Raw genomic sequence first — 17,820 nt, 5'->3', positions numbered from 1 at the left:
TCGGGGTTTTGACCATAACACGCTTCTGAATAGGTTCTCGTTCTTGTCTTTAGAGAACAGAAGAATCTACTGCTAATGACTTGTCCTCTTCAAGCTGCTCAATTTCTATATGGATTGCCCTGATTTGCTGGCCAAGCTAAATTTTCGTATTCCGCGCAATGGTAGTAGACTTCAGCAAGTGATGTACCTTCCTAAACCCAGGACTAATATGATGATTAAATCACCTTTATATGCTATATGTCGACAATTCACTGGTATATGTGCTGATGTTGATGTCTTCAACGATAGTGTGCGTGCCTTTAATCTAAAACTGAGGGAATTGCTGCATCTTGGGCAGATGCATTATTAGCCTGTAAATTTTTAATTTTTTTTTTTGTAAATTTAACTCTGTTGTATTAGTTATATCAATTTTGTACTTGTGTAGTCTTTATAATTGGGAGAACTTCCTGTTTAGACGAATAAATCTTTTTTTTTATATTTTCCGAAGTGATTAGACATTGTGATAAAATACGTAATTACTGAGACTTTTACGTAGAACGGAAAATAGCGCTTATTCAAAACCAAAAAATGTTTTGACAAGCTTCATAACCCCACATTTTCCTTCTATACAGAGCGGAATGTGTCAAATTTCCATGGCCAACCGAGTGCTAAAATAAAAGTTAATGGAGTATATTACGGTTTGTGTCAATCTCAGGGCGTTATTTATCGGAGCACTTGAGACATATTCGGTCTCGGAGACTAGTATTGACTTGTGTCGGAGAGTGCTTGAGACTGCTCTCCAATCTATTTTGTCGCAGGTCGACAGGTACCATTAGATTCCTTCTTGTTGTTTTGAAGAACATTCTAATAAATACTCTTGAAGCGTAGACATAAATTTCTTTAAATAATAATAATAAATAAATAATAAATAATTAAAATATTCAATTTATCAATTGAAACGAGATGAAAATCAATTCGCATCGAAATATCGAACGGTACTGAATATGTCAACTAGCATTGGTTCAATTCAGAATACTTTAATCGGACATCTCCGAGAGTTCGACATAGATCACAATGATTGGTCTATATTCAAACCAAGACTCACTTATTTCTAAGGTGAATTCCATCACAAACGAAGAAAGAAAAAGGTCAGTGTTCCCAGAGGCGGATTTTCTATATATGCTATGTAGGCTATAGATTACGGCGGCTAATTTTTGCAGGCGGCTAATTTCCGAAAGCGAACTTTGCCAAATTGGCAAATTAAACATTTTTGAAGCAATGTAACTCTTCAACGGGCATGACTACACAATAGGTACTTTTCGTCTTATTTTTAGGTTTTCCAAATTAATTCTCCTTAAACCCGCTTGCACCGACTCATTTAAGACAGGATTAACGTAGATTCAATGATTGCTATAGAAATAATCAAGTAAGCGTTAATCTCGCTTTAAATGAGTCGGTGCACACGGCTGTTAATCATGTATTTTACTACCCATTCTTAGTTTTGTAAGAAATATAGTTGTTAATACGCTTCTGAGTGTTCCTGAATATTTTATCAGGAGATTCCTATCGTCTTTTGTTCAATTTGTGCATACCGAACACCAAATAGTCACAAAGGTCGAGTTAATCGACATATTCAAAAGATATTTTGGAGCTCAAAAGTGCGTATTCATAGGGAGGAGTGAATTTTATAGTTCTTTCAAGCAAACTTCTGAGAATTCACAAGAATGCACCGCGCATGTCAGAAGCTTTGCTGTGCATTGTGAAGAGCTGCAAGTAGTTCTCAGAGATCGATTCATCATGGAAAAGAACAATAAGGTATGGATTGTTCGAAGGATCCAAAACTATTTCATTTAAACACGTTGTAAGGCTCGATTCACACGGGCGATATCGCCGCGACGTAACAGTCCCTGGCGAGTGCCGACGGCTAGCAGGGAGCTCCCGGTAAGATAGCAGCATAGTTGTTCACGTATTAGTCCGAGAGCTGGCGACAAAAGTCAGCAAGAGTTTTGTAATGGCCATAATTAAATATGCTTTAGTATTGAGGGTGTACATGAGTCAGCACCCTCTTTCAAGATCAGGCAGTAGAACACCTGGCAGTGGCGCGCTTTGATATATGTGAAATTACAACATGCTCTACAGGTATTTTGCATTTCCATTGAAAATTATCAGTACACTACTTCACAGTACCAAAAAACGTAAGAAAGTGGTCCGACCGCATTTTTATGGAACACGGCGAGTCAGCACGCCACATTAGTTGTTGCCATAACGATGTAGTTGCAAGAGTTTTGTAATGACTGAAAATTCATTAACTGCTTAATTATAATATATAATTTAAGAAGAAAATAGTCAGACCACAGATTAATGTAACAGAGCTGGTCAGCAGTCGCTCAAAGTCCGGATATCCAGGTAGCGCGGTCACTGGAAGATATGTTTATTTATTTATTCATGGTACAACAAATACGAACATGTTGTACATTATATATATATATATTTATATATACAGGCTGTCCCACTAGCGGTCAAAGTTTGGCAAAATTTTTTGATGCTAACTTGAACTACTCCAAGAAAAGCACAACCTAAAAATATTTTCGAATATATCGGGTGTCCCACAAAAGGGAATGGAAACTGTGAAGTTGGCAGACTGTCTCCAGCAGACTGTTTGACGGAAATAGCCGAACGCTTAGACCAGTGGCGCACGGTCGCAAATAGATTTCTCGTGCGAATGTAACGGAATTCTTAGTTTCTTTTTCGCAGAAAGAAATGCGGCAGAGCTTCAACATATTTAATATGGTGAAACGAATATATATATATATATATATATATAGTCATTTTGACCCTTTTTACCCATTGGGTGTAGGGTGTTGTGTGGCCTCTACATCTGAATATATTCCCTCCATTTCTTTCTATCCAATGATATGCGTCTAGCTTCCGGAATATTCGTTCCCCTCTTATTCAATATCTCCGCAATGACTTGTCCCCAACTTCTCTCTGGTCTTCCCCGTCTCCTCTTTCTGACATCTTTGGCATCCCAAATTCTCCTCGTCATTGTATCCTCCTCCATTCTATTCAAGTGTCCCCACCATTCCAGTTGTCTCCTCTCAATAAATTCTTCTAAAGATTCCACTTGCAAATCCTCTCTAATTGATTCATTCCTTATCCTGTCTCTTCTAGTCACTCCCATTACTCTCCTTAAGTATTTCATTTCCATAGCCTGCAATCTTGACTTTTCTCTCAAGTTCAGGTTCCATGTTTCACATCCATAAGTCAAAGTGTTAGTTTTATATTTAAAATGTCACCAGAGACATCTATTGATTTAAGGCTGAACAATCATGTCAAGTAACTTAACTCTATGGTCTGAATGACAGATGTGTGTATTCGATGTAGGCTCAACAAGAGGAGTCAGTCTTTTAGCTGACGCTCGAGAGTTCATGTCGTTTCAATAAACTTTCTAGAATATCCACTATTTTTCTTAACAGGTTATGGGCCCAGGACGAAAGTTTTAGTAGTTTATTTGAGAAACGCGAATTACATCGAGTGCTAAAATGGCCACGAGTTTTTTAACGTGTGTCCCAAAACTGATGGGTCGTGAGAACTATGCAGATTGGGCTTTCGCTCTGCAAAACGTGTTCGTTCTAGAAGGACTCACGGAGTGCATCAGTGGTACGCAAACAGACAATGTGTTAATCGGTAAGGCTAAAGCCAAAATGATTCTTACATTAGACGCTTCGCTTTACATCCATGTGAAAGATTGTGATTCGGCTAAAGAAGTGTGGGACAAACTCAGAAACTTGTACGAGGACAGTGGTTTCGCGCGAAAAATTGGTTTGCTCAGAAAATTAATCTCGTTACGTTTGGACAATTGTGAATCAATGGAACATTATGTGAATCAAGTGATAGACACATCCCAGAAGTTGGATAGATCCGGTTTCAAACTCAGTCAAGAATTGATCGGAAGCTTGATGCTTGCCGGTTTAACGGAAAGATTTGAACCCATGGTGATCGCCATTGAACATTCTGGAATAGACGTTACTGCAGATTCCATTAAGTCCAGGTTGTTGGATATGCACCTAGGTGGCGCTGGTATTGCAGAAAACACTACAGCTGGAGCATTCGCCAACAAAGCTTTCAACAAAGGTAACAGAGGTGGCAGCACCAACAAGAAAAACAAAAACAAAAGTGAGGTTACTTGTTATAAATGCAAGAAAACAGGTCACTTTATGAACAAATGTCCAGAAAACAAAAAGAAGGAAGATTCGAGCAGTGCTTTTAATGCAGTTTTTATCAGTGGAGTATTTAACAAAACGGATTGGTATGTTGATTCAGGATGCAGCATGCATATTACTTCCAGAAAGGACTGGCTGAAGAACATACAGCGAAATCCAGAATTGAAAGAAATTACTGTGGCTAACGATAATAAACTAGCTGTAGATTGCTCAGGTGACATTGAAATAGAAACTGTAGTTGATAAAAAACAGAATCCTATTACAATTCGTGACGTTGTGTATGTTCCTGGTATGATGACAAATTTGCTGTCTGTGAGTCAGCTCATCAGAGGAGGAAATACTGTCAAATTTCACCAAAAAGGATGTGATATTTACAACGTGAAAAAGCAATTAGTAGCTACAGCATGTCTAGTAAACAATGTGTATAAGTTAAATTATACTGAAACTAAGTCGACTATGCTAGTAAATATGGCTGTTTCCTTAGAAACATGGCACCGAAGATTTGGTCACTTAAATTACAAGGATCTTAACTTAATGAGAAATGGTCTTGTGAATGGTCTAGATTGCAAAGAAAATTCAAAGAAAAACGAAGTTTGCGAAGTCTGTTGCGAGGGAAAACAATCAAGATATCCATTTAACCATCCGGGAAGCAGAGCAACTTCAGTATTGGAATTGGTTCATGGAGATCTATGTGGACCAATGGAAGTAACATCCCTAGGAGGTTCAAGATATTTTTTCATCTTGGAAGATGATTATACAAAAATGGTCTTTGTATATTTCCTCAAAAGCAAAGATGAGGCCTTCGACAGATTTGTGGAATTCAAAACGTATGTTGAAAATTTAGGATTAAGACATTTTAAATAAGTGGGGGTGTTAGTTTTATATTTAAAATGTCACCAGAGACATCTATTGATTTAAGGCTGAACAATCATGTCAAGTAACTTAACTCTATGGTCTGAATGACAGATGTGTGTATTCGATGTAGGCTCAACAAGAGGAGTCAGTCTTTTAGCTGACGCTCGAGAGTTCATGTCGTTTCAATAAACTTTCTAGAATATCCACTATTTTTCTTAACACAAAGTTTGTCTGTAGATCGATTTATACACTTTGAGCTTTGTTGACTTTGATACTTCTCTCTTATTTATAATGCCTGACCTCATGGCGTGGTATAGTTTGTTTGTCTTCATTATTTTATTGTCGATTTCATTGACCCGTCCCCCGTGTTGTTCAAAAATAACTCCTAGATATTTATATCTGTCTACCTGTTCGATTTTTTGTCCTCCCAAATACACTTCCATTCTTCTTTCCTGTCTTGCCACCGCCATCACCTTTGTTTTCTCTCTATTCATCTTCATTCCATACTCCGATATAACCTCATCCCAGATATTCAAGTTCTGTTGTAATTCTTCTTCACTTTTAGCCATCATCTGCAAACACTAGCTCCGAAACACATACCCTTTCCATTCTATGAAAACCCACTGTAACCTTTTTAGTTTTTTGTCTGCTTTTCTCTATTATATCGTCCATAAGGGTTATGAACAATAGTGGGCTCAATCCTCCTCCCTGCCTCAGTCCTCTTATCGTCGTGAAACTCTCTGAAATTCTTCCCTTCAGTATAATCTGGTTCACGGTATTTTCGTACAACTTCTTTATCAAGCTGATCATCTTTTCACTGACTCCTCTCCTTCTTAACGCATGCCACACTGTCTCCCGTATCACCCTGTCAAAAGCTTTCTCTATATCTACAAAAGCCAGGTAGAGAACCCCATTTGTTCCCAAAGTCCGCCTCATCAATTCTTTCAAACTGAAAATATGGTCTTGTACGCTGTGATTCTTCCTAAATCCACTTTGAGATTTCAACAACTTGCTCTCTATCTTCTTTCTAATTCTGTTCTCTAATATCTTTTCATAAATCTTCCTTACTGTGCTGAGCAACGTGATTCCCCTGTAGTTTTTGCACTCTTTGTTGTCTCCGCCCTTGTATATTGGTACCAGTAACCCCACTTCCCATTCCTTTGGTATTTCTTCAGACTGCCAAACTCTTCGAATAATCCTCCAAAGTATTTCAAATCCTCTATCACCCATACTCCTCAACATTTCCACACTTATTCTATCTCTCCCTGGTGATTTACCCAATTTCATACTCTTCAGTGCCTGTATCAATTCTTCTTTCTCTATTTCTGCCTCTTCTTCCTCTTGAATGTCTCCCTCGTTCACCAATGTATCATCTGTTTCTTCTTCCACTCCCAGTAAATCCTCGAAATATTCTTTCCATCTCTGTAGAACTTTTTCTTCATCCCTTATTATATTTCCCTTCTCATCCTTGATATTAAAAGTTAACTCTGTCGCTTTTCCTCCTTTCATGCTCTTCATTGCAGTATAGAATAATTTTTGGTTCTTCCTGCTATCCAGCTCCAATCTGTCATGATATAGATTATAATGTATTATCTATAACATTATTACGCATGTGTTAACCCTACTCATGTACTGTAAATACTCGATTTTCAATAAAGAATCAGTTTCCGTTTAGACATGATGATCAATAACAACACATGGCGCTGCGAACATAAGTGATAAGCATGTTTATTGAAAGTCAGTCGAAAATTCGTAAAAATTAAAAACTTCAAATTCCGTAAGAAAATTCACACATTTGAAATAACACTGAATATTCAAAAATTCGAGGTGAAAAATTCTACAACTACAACTACATCAAGCTGAAGTTGATAAATTCAAAACGCTTCAATATGGCGACTGGAATCACGCCGCCAACACAAATGAATTTCAATGGTTCACTGGATGAAAATTGGACCTTCTTTAAACAAAAATTCGAGCTGTATTTGAAGGCCACAGATCTCACAAAAAAATCTTCAGAGACAAAATCGTCAATTCTGTTGAGCGTTATTGGCGATGAAGCTTTAAAAATATATAATAATTTCACATATGAAGATGAAGATGAAAATAAAATGGACTATGAAACGATTCTACGCAAATTTGATGAACATTTCAAACCACAAAAAAATATCACATATGAACGATATATATTCTTCACGAGGAATCAACAAGATGACGAGTCCATCGATGCATATATTGTGGAATTGCGCCAACTTAGTGCTACATGTGAATTTGGTGACCTTCGTGACAGTTTAATCAAAGACCGACTGGTTTTGGGAATACAAAATTCGAAAATCAGACAAAATCTGCTTCAAACGAAAGATCTAACTCTTGAAAAAGCAATGGAATTATGTAAGATATCAGAAAGAACGGAAAAACAAATGAGATCTCTTGCGAATGAAGTAGCTGGATCGTCGATACATAAGATAAACAAATCTCGAAATGACAACAATACCACACAGTCCAACAAATATAATCCAAAATTTCAGGGAGAGAAAAAATTCCACTTCAATGAACGAAAACACAAAAACAAATCGAAACCAAACACTGGACGACATCAAGGATCTTCGAACTACAGCAAAGTCTTCACATGCAGAAATTGTGGTAATAAACATTCAATAAACGAGTGTCCGGCTTATGGAAAGAATTGTGCAAAGTGTGGTAAAGTGAATCATTTCGCGAAATATTGTCGATCAGTGAAAGAAATTTCTCTAAACAATTCAGGTTCTACTGATGTAATTTCTGATGAATCATGTTCTTTTTCAGATTTTTTCATAAATTCAATTGGTAAGCAGAATGAGAATTCCAACTCACAATGGAACATAAATTTAAAATTCGAAAATAATATTCTGCTCAACTTCAAACTTGATACTGGTGCTGAAATTAATGCCATACCGGCAAGATATTTGAAAGTATTGAATATCAATGTGAATAATTTAATACCATGTAATTTGAAAATCTCGACTTATACTGGTACTAGAATTGATATTTTGGGTAAGTGCAACTTACTATGTCATCATAACGATTTTCATGGATATGTTGAATTTCATGTTGTGAATAACAAATATTCTCCTGCTATTTTGGGAAAACAAGAATGCGAGAGAATGAAATTACTTAAATTTATTGGATCTATCCAACAAAAAATATTTGATGAAAAGGAAATAATTGGTCAATTCAAGGATGTATTTCAAGGGGTCGGAGCTCTTAAATGTCAAGAATATTCTTTTAAAATAAATAATTCTATTCAACCAGTGATAAATCCTCCAAGAAAAGTTCCGTTTTCGTTGCAAAATAAATTAAAGAACCAGCTAAATGATCTTGAGAAAAAGGAAATTATAGCTAAAGTCAATGAACCAACTGAATGGGTCAATAGTTTAGTTTTAGTACACAAACCGAATGGTGATCTCAGAATTTGCATGGACCCACAGCAATTGAACAAAGCCATAATTTCTGAAAATTTTCCTCTTCCTACAGTGGATGAAATAATTGCTTCTTTGTCACATGCGAAATTTTTCTCAAAACTTGATGCTAGTCAGGCCTTCTGGCAAATTAAATTAAGTGAGGAGAGTTCCTTCAGATGCACGTTTAATTCACCCTTTGGTAGATACAGATTTTTGCGTTTGCCTTATGGAATTAAGCCTGCGTCTGAAGTTTTTCAAAAATACATAAAACAAAATTTCGACGATATGGAAGGCGTTTTATCATATGTTGATGATTTTTTAATTTGGGGATCCACCCGAGAGCAACACGATATGCGATTAAAAAAGGTATTAGAGAGAGCTCGAGAAATTAATTTGAAGCTGAATTTTGAAAAATGTGAGTTTGGGGTGGATAAACTAAAATTTATGGGTCATATAATTTCAAGAAACGGCGTTGAACCTGATGAGGAGAAGATTTGTGCGATAAAAAATTTCAAAAAACCAGAATGTAAAAAAGATGTCGAAAGATTTTTGGGTATGGTTACTTATATTTCGAAATTCGTACCAAAAATGTCATTTGAAACCGAAAATTTACGAATCCTTCTTAAGAAAGATGTTTTATGGCACTGGGGTCATCAGCAGGAGGAAAATTTCGAAAAACTCAAAAATATTTTAATGAATAAGCCAGTACTACAATTTTTCAATAACGAACTACCTATTACGTTATCTGTGGATGCATCTCAAAATGCTATTGGTGCTGTTTTACTACAGAATAATTTGCCTGTTTATTATATTTCCAAATCATTATCAGATACGCAAAAGAATTGGGCGCAAATTGAAAAAGAAATGTACGCGATAACTTATTCATGTTTACGTTTCCATCAGTATATATATGGAAAACATGTTACAGTCGAAACAGATCACAAACCTTTAATTTCAATAATTAAAAAACCTCTCAATGCTTGTCCCATGCGTTTACAACGAATGTTGATATCCATTCAGCCATATGACATAAAATTAATTTATAAACCTGGTACAAAATTGGTATTAGCAGATGCTCTTTCTCGCGCCTATGACTCGAATAAATGTTCTTATGATAAAGATGGAACATTGTTGAATGAAAATATAGAATATCAAGTTCTAGCTATAGAAAAAAACCTACCTATTTCTACTACGAATTTAGAAAATATCAAATCTGAAATTAAAAAAGATTTGAACCTGTTGAAGGTTCTTGGTTTTATGAAGGATGGTTGGCCATGTAAAAAAAAAATTCCTGATAATTTAAAATCATACTTTATAAATAGAGATAATTTATCATTCTCGAATGGATTGTTGTTTTTCAATAACAGATTAATTATTCCACAAAGTCTACAGAGAGATATGCTTTCAAAATTACATTTGAGTCACCTGGGTAGAGAAAAAACTAAATATCGCGCACGAACACTATTTTATTGGCCGAATATGTCGCTTGATATTGATAATCTAATTTCAAAATGTAAGTCCTGCATAGTTTTTTCGAAAACTCCACAAAAAGAACCATTAATCAATCATGAAATTCCTGGGAGAGCATGGCAAAAAATCGGTATAGATCTTTTTGAATTGAAAGGTAGGTATTACATAGCTTTGGTTGACTATTTTTCAAAGTTCATGGACGTGAAATGTTTGAATAGAAATTCTTCTTCAGAAAGTGTGATAGACTACTTAAAACATATATTTTCTTTATTTGGAATACCAGATGAAGTTTTCTCAGATAACGGTCCTCAATTCGCATCAAATGCTTTCAGATCTTTTGCCAAGGAATGGGAATTTCAGCACACAATAAGCAGTCCTTATTTTCCACAATCTAATGGTCAAATAGAGAGAACAATAGGGACTCTTAAATCAATTTTAAAAAAATGTCTATATGATAACACAGATTTCAATTTAGCTTTGTTAGAACTTAGAAATACACCCATTGACAATAATTTATATTCACCTGCACAAATCCTGATGCACAGAAATTTGAAAAGTATTTTGCCTGTTACTTCAGAATATCTTAAACCTAAAATAATAAATAACAAACATCACAGTACTAATTTACGTCAAAAACAAAAAATTTATAAACGATATTTCGACAGAAACTCAAAAAATTTACCTAAACTCGAACTCGAGCAAAAAGTGTTCATTAAGAATAATGGTTTTTATAGTTTACCTGGGATAATAACAAATATTGATGAATGTAATAGGAGATACAGTATAAGATTGAGTGATTCACATAAAATAGTAACTAGAAATCGGCATCAGATAAAACCCGATTTAACTAATTCTAGAATTGAGAACACAAATTCACAATTACAAAATCCTCATTACATCACAAGGTTCGGAAGAATGTCCAAACCTCCAGATAGATTTACACCATAGGGTACTAAAAATTTTAAGGTTTCAACATTGTAAATTCTCTGAATTGTAAAAACTTTTATATTTTGTAAATTTTCTGTCCATAGATTAATAAGCTTATAGAAATTTTTTGGAAAGGGAGATTGTTGGGATATGAGAAAAACATTATTTTGCAAAAAGGGGAGATGTCATGATATAGATTATAATGTATTATCTATAACATTATTACGCATGTGTTAACCCTACTCATGTACTGTAAATACTCGATTTTCAATAAAGAATCAGTTTCCGTTTAGACATGATGATCAATAACAACACACAATCTATTGCCAAATTCTTCCCAGCTCTTTCGCTTCGCCTCTTGTATCAGCTCTTTCACTTTCTTCCTCTGTGCTCTATATTCCTCCATTATTGTTGCATTTCTCCCTTGCAGACAGGTTTTCCAGATCTTTTTCTTTTTCTTTACTTCCATCCTGATACTTTCAGACCACCAATTCGTTTGTCTCTTATACCTCGCAATTTTCCTAGTACCACACACTTTAATAGCGGACTGTATGAGCGCTTCCAAGCTTCTGTCGTCGTATGCATCTTCAGTTAGTTCTTCAAGCAGTTTCTTATCCACTTCATATCTGAATTGATCAGCAACTTCCTTCTCTCTCAGTTTGTAGTACTTTATTGTCTCTTCCTTTCTTCCCTTCTTCGATCCCATTTCCGAAAATTTTCCATTCAACTTTTTACTCTTTGCAACCAACAGATAGTGATCACTCGATATTTCGAACCCCCTGTATACTCTCACATCTTTTAATTGACTTCGGTTTGTCTCCTCTATCAGTATGTAATCTATTATTGATCTTTCCCCTCTTGACTTAACCTCTCTTGTGTACTTGTGTATGTCCTTATGTTCGAAGAAAGTATTCCCTATGATGAATCCGTGTATCTCGCAAAATTCCAACAATCGCTTTCCATTACTATTCAACACATCTTCCCCGTGTTCCCCGATACATCTTGTTTGCTGGCTACTTCTTTTTCCCACCCTGCCATTGAAGTCACCAGCAATATAGATCGTTCCTCTAGCCTCCTCCACTACCAAAGTTAATTCATTCCAGAAATGATCCTTTTCCTCCTTTTTATCGTCTTCATTTGGTCCATAAACACCTATGATCGTCTCCACCACCCCCCCATAACTCAGTTCAACTACCATTATTCTTTCATTAATTGCTTCCCATTTATTCAGGTACTTTTCTTCCACCTCGCTTTTCATCAAGAACCCTACTCCGCCTCTAGCTCTTTCATCCTGATGTACACCACTCCATACCAATGTATACCTATCATCTATTGCCATCTTTCCATTTCCCTTCTTTTTAGTTTCAGTTATCACCAACATATCCAACATAGAATTCTCCAATTCACCGCAAAGCTCCATCTCCTTTCCCGAAATTCCCCTCACATTCCATGTCCCAATCTTGTATATTTCCTTTTTCCCATTTTTCTCCATTTTTGCTGTTCTTTTCTGCTGATTCCTCGACGAGTTTGTATTTCCATCTCTTCCTCTAAATTTTCCCTGTGTAGTGCAAAGTTTTTCTCCAAATTCAGATTCCTTTTCCTGCTGGGTCGTTGCCATGGTCCTACATCCTCCTTTTTTCACTAGTTTTTTGACGAGTGAGCCTCTTTATTTATGTTCGCATACTCTTTCTCCTTCACCCCTTGTTCGTCATCATCCCATACAAAAAGCTTTCCATCTATAAATATTTTCCTATATCCTACCCTCACTTTCTTCTCCTTGCTTTTTTCAACTCTGCTTATTTCAAGAATCTGTTTTTGAACTTGTCTTTCCTTTAGAGTCAGATCATTATCTATGTAAATATCTTTCCCCTTCAATCTCTGTTTTGCCTTCATTATATTCTGTTTCTGATCCCAGCTTCCAATTTCAGCGACTATCATCTCTACTTTCGTTCCTCGATTTATTTTATACGCCTTAGTTATGTCCACTTTCAAATTCAACTCTTCATCAACCAGTTTTTTAACTTCTTCTCTTTCTTTCCCATCATAAACCTCCAAATTTTTCACTACTATGTTATTTTTCCTCTTCATTTTCTCTTCTCGATCCGCTTTCTCCTCCAAAACTTTTATTCTTCCCTCCAACTCCTTCCTCTCGTCCTCCCACTTCTTTTCTCTCTTCTTCATCTCTTCCTTCAAATTCTTCATTTCCAACTTCACTTCCTCAGTATTCCTTCTGATCTCCAACTTCATCTCTTCCATCATCCTTTGGAACATTCTTTCTAAATTTTCGATGTCCATCTCTTTTCCCCTGTTCTTAACAGTCGGCGATCGCAGTACTTTTTTATTCTCCACTAAAATATCTTCTTCCTCTTCCTCGCTTCTATTCCTTTTGTGATCGGTCTTTTTCATTTGAGATCTCCAGTTACTGCACTCTCTTCGAGTTTCCCAGAAATTTCCCACTCCGTAACCGCCGTGCGTCGACAGAACAGTTGCGCCGGGCCCCTACTTGATTCAGGAACCGACCCGCTCCCTCGCTAGCTCGCCAGTTACAGAATTTATATGTATATTCTTTTGTTATTGTCCGATTTTATCTTTAACCTTAATCTTTTATTCCGTAAAACTTCCTTTGCAAATTCAATTTCAACCACTTCTATCACCGATCTTAGGCACACTTCAATGCTCAAAAACCTTATCTCACAGTTTTTCACAAATTCGATCCAATTTTTCCACTTTATCGCACTAATTATCGCTTACGTGACACGACAGTTTTTATCGGTTTAGCGCCGCCGCTCGTGAAACGAATATTACATTAACAAATTGCAGACTTCGGAGGGACAAAGGGTTGAGAATTGAACACTTGATATTAGGTTTTTTTTACAAGGAAAACAGAAACGGAGCAGAACCAGATTCTGATCGATGATTCAATAGGGTGAAAGGAATATTCTGAAGAAAAATTTCGGACTGCGGATGGGACGGCAGGGTTGAAACTTCAACCCTTAACATTCATAATTTTTTTTCAGAAGGAAACGGCAACGGAGCACCAAAAAAATTTTGTACGATGATTCAGTAGGCCGAAAGGAATATCCTGATCAAAAAATTTCGGACTTCGGATGGGACGGCGGGGTTGAAACTTTAACCCCTAACATTCATTATCTTTTTTCACTAGGAAAACGGCGACGGAGCACAAACAAATTTTGTACGATGATTCAGTAGGGCTAAAGGAACATTCTGATAAAAAATTTCGCACTTCGGATGGGACGGCGGGGTTGAAAGTCTCACCCCTAACTTTCATTATTTTTTTTCACAAGGAAAACGGCGACGGAGCACAAACAGATTTTGTACGATGATTCAGTAGGGCTAAAGGAACATTCTGATGAAAAAATTTCGGACTTCGGATGGGACGGCGGGGTTGAAAGTCTCACCCCTAACATTCATAATTTTTTTTCACAAGGAAAACGGCGACGGAGCACAAACAAATTTTGTACGAGGATTCAGTAGGGCTAAAGGAACATTCAGATGAAAAAATGTCGGACTTCGGATGGGACGGCGGGGTTGAAACTTTAACCCCTGACATTCATTTTTTTTTTCACAAGGAAAACGGCGACGGAGCACAAACAAATTTTGTACGATGATTCAGTAGGGCTAAAGGAACATTCAGATGAAAAAATTTCGGACTTCGGATGGGACGGCGGGGTTGAAACTTTAACCCCTAACATTCATTTTTTTTTTTCACAAGGAAAACGGCGACGCAGCACAAACAAATTTTGTACGATGATTCAGTAGGCCGACAGAAACATTGTGGTCAAAAAATTTTGGACGTCCCATCCGAAGTCCGAAATTTTTTGATCAGAATGTTCCTTTCGGCCTACTGAATCATCGTACAAAATCTGTTTGTGGTCCGTCGCCATTTTCCTTGTGAAAAAAAATTATGAATGTTAGGGGTTAGAGTTTCAACCCCGCCGTCCCATCTGAAGTCCGAAATTTTTTGATCAGAATGTTCCTTTCGGCCTACTGAATCATCGTACAAAATCTGTTTGTGGTCCGTCGCCATTTTCCTTGTGAAGAAAAATTATGAATGTTAGGGGTTAGAGTTTCAACCCCGCCGTCCCATCCGAAGTCCGAAATTTTTTGATCAGAATGTTCCTTTCGGCCTACTGAATCGTCGTACAAAATCTGTTTGTGCTCCGTCGCCGTTTTCCTTGTGAAAAAACATAATGAATGTTAGGGGTTAGAGTTTCAACCCCGCCGTCCCATCCGAAGTCCGAAATTTTTTGATCAGAATGTTCCTTTCGGCCTACTGAATCATCGTACAAAATCTGTTTGTGCTCCGTCGCCGTTTTCCTTGTGAAAAAAAATAATGAATGTTAGGGGTTAAAGTTTCAACCCCGCCGTCCCTTCCGAAGTCCGAAATTTTTTCATCAGAATGTTCCTTTCGGCCTACTGAATCATCGTACAAAATCTGTTTGTGCTCCGTCGCCGTTTTCCTTGTGAAAAAAAAATAATTATTATATATGTTAGGGGTTAAAGTTTCAACCCCGCCGTCCCTTCCGAAGTCCGAAATTTTTCTTCAGAATATTCCTTTCACCCTATTGAATCGTCGATCAGAATCTGGTTCTGCTCCGTTCCCGTTTTCTTTGTAAAAAAAACCTAATATTAAGTGTTCAACTTTTCAACCCTTTGTCCCTCCGAAGTCCGCAATTTGTTCATGGAATATTCGTTTCACCATATTAAATATGTTGAAGCTCTGCCGCATTTCTTTCTGCGAAAAAGAAACTAAGAATTCCGTTACATTCGCACGAGAAATCTATTTGCGACCGTACGCCACTGGTCCAAGCGTTCGGCTATTTCCGTCAAACAGTCTGCTGGAAACAGTCTGCCAACTTCACAGCGGTAATGAAGATTGACTTTAACTACAACTATATTTTGTGGTGTTTTTCAATTCTCTGGAATTTCCTACATGCTTTTGTACACTTTTAACATATTTTTCTTCAATAGTTTTCGAAATATTTGTCATTTTGACGAAAAAAATATACCTGTAGTGGCTATGCTATTCAATTATACTTCACGTACCCTTGCACATACCAATAACAGCTTAACACGGATTGAAAGACAAGATTTCAAAGAATCATAGCCAGCTATAATAAAGCATCTCCAGCATATGAAGTGTCCACAAAAGTACTATCAACATGACGAAATTCAAATCGATTTATTTTCATTTTTTCGAATGCAATGCATATCATTTTTTTCCATCATCAAAATAACTATGCATTTTACAAAAAGGGAAGTAATATGCATTAGTTATTTTCGATGAAAAAAAAATCATATGCATTGCATTTGAAAAAATGAAAATAAATCGATTTCGAAGGGTCCACTGTAATCAACTATTTGGTGCACCAACAAACGTCGTTGTCCAAGTCCTCCTGCAAGGTTTCATAGCTGTTAAGGGGGCAATTGAAAAACTTAATATCATCTTCAAATGAAGCACTTTTCGACTTGAACTCATCAGCCAAATCACTCACATATACTGAAAACAGCAAGGGCCCCAGAACCGAGCACTGAGGAACGCCACCGAGCACGCATCGAGATTCCGATCTTGCAGCACCCACCCTGACCTCAAAAGACCTGTCAGTCAGGAAGTTCTCAATCCATTTTAAGATCAATCCTCGAATTCCCAAGTTGTCCAGTTTGTATAAAAGCCTATTCATTGGTACTCTGTCGAAGGCCCTCGAAAAATCTAGATAGACCACATCTACAGGAAGTTTTTTATCCAAAAAACCTTTTGTTGAAGCAGCTGGGAAGGCATGTGACAATAGATCTTACTTTGATGAAACCATGCTGCGTATCAGGTATGATGTTATGATCCAGAAAAAAAGTTAGCATTTTGTCGTATATCAACATTTCCAGTATTTTACACAGAATAGAAGTGGGGCTTTCAGGTCTAAAGTTGTTCGGATTTTGTTTATCGCCTTTTTTATGAATGGGTGTCACAAGTGCACTCTTCCATGATAGTGGCAGCATACCAGATTTCAACGATATTGAAAAAATGTTTGATATGGGAAGACTAAGAGTATGAGAACATTCTTTGAGCAACCTAGCAGAAAAACCGTCTGGTTGGCGATGATTCAGTGATTGTAATTTTCCTTCAACAGTCAAGGGATCAACTTCAAAACAAGTTAGAGAAGAGTCGTTGCGAGGAGAAGTAGTAGAAGGTGTGTTTGGTTCTGACGTGAATGCCATTGAGAAGGTGTTGGCCAAAATTTCAGTTGAACACTTGTGGTCATCTGCAACCACACCATCAGTGTTTTTGACGAGAAACAGAGAAGGTACGGTATTGAAAATGCGGTGTGTGTATTTAAAGAATTGTTTTTGTCGTTCGAGGTAGCTAGATCATTCTCAAATTTAGACTTGGCTTCACGTATTCTGTTAGAAAGATAATTGGCAAACACTCTATGCTTCTGGAAGTTACAAGACTGCCTACTGCGCAAACATCTCTACCATAACGATTTTTTGAACTTAATCATTTCTATAAAGTAGCTGTTAATCCAAGGTTCACTACTATTATTCCTTGTTGTGTTATGTTGTCGTCCATGTTATTAAACTATATTGGGCATCTTAGGGAATTGGGCATAAACTGCTCGTCGACAAAGTTGTAAAAACCAGCAGTTTATGTCCAATTCCCTAAGATGCCCGATATAGATTATTCCTTGTTGTTCGTGTGGAAGTGTCTGCAACTTTTTAAGGTTTACACTCCCAATCTCTGGAACAAAATCAATTGGAAATTTGAAATAAACGATTTGCTTTTGCGTTAATTCTTGCACTAATTTGTCAAGAGCAAATCAAGTAGGAAAAATTGTTGCCCGACAATGAACTGAAAAAAAGAACTTTTAAATTATAATTAAAGTATAGTAAGTAGTAACATTTCGGAGTCTATA

General features: G+C 36.7%; 2 protein-coding genes across 4 annotated transcripts in view; both read right to left on the bottom strand.

Moving 5' to 3' along the window:
- The window catches only part of LOC123317420 (chitinase-3-like protein 1), a 215,351-nt gene that overhangs the window by 107,129 nt on the left and 90,402 nt on the right, over positions 1-17,820 (bottom strand). The gene's annotated exons all lie outside the window — the stretch shown is intronic.
- On the bottom strand, positions 2,852-3,160 carry LOC123317693. Its single transcript, XM_044904301.1, has one exon. It carries the CDS (start codon positions 3,158-3,160, stop codon positions 2,852-2,854), a length of 309 nt encoding a protein of 102 aa, XP_044760236.1.

The sequence above is a fragment of the Coccinella septempunctata genome, chromosome 7, assembly GCF_907165205.1.
Source record: "Coccinella septempunctata chromosome 7, icCocSept1.1, whole genome shotgun sequence".
In the NCBI taxonomy this organism is placed as follows: domain Eukaryota; kingdom Metazoa; phylum Arthropoda; class Insecta; order Coleoptera; family Coccinellidae; genus Coccinella; species Coccinella septempunctata.
Note: the sequence above shows the minus strand (reverse complement) of the source record. Positions and strands in the feature narration are given on the sequence as shown.

Coding starts and splice junctions, on each gene's coding strand:
- LOC123317693 (XM_044904301.1), bottom strand. CDS start 3,160: ATGGGAGTGACTAGAAGAGACAGGATAAGGAATGAATCAATTAGAGAG.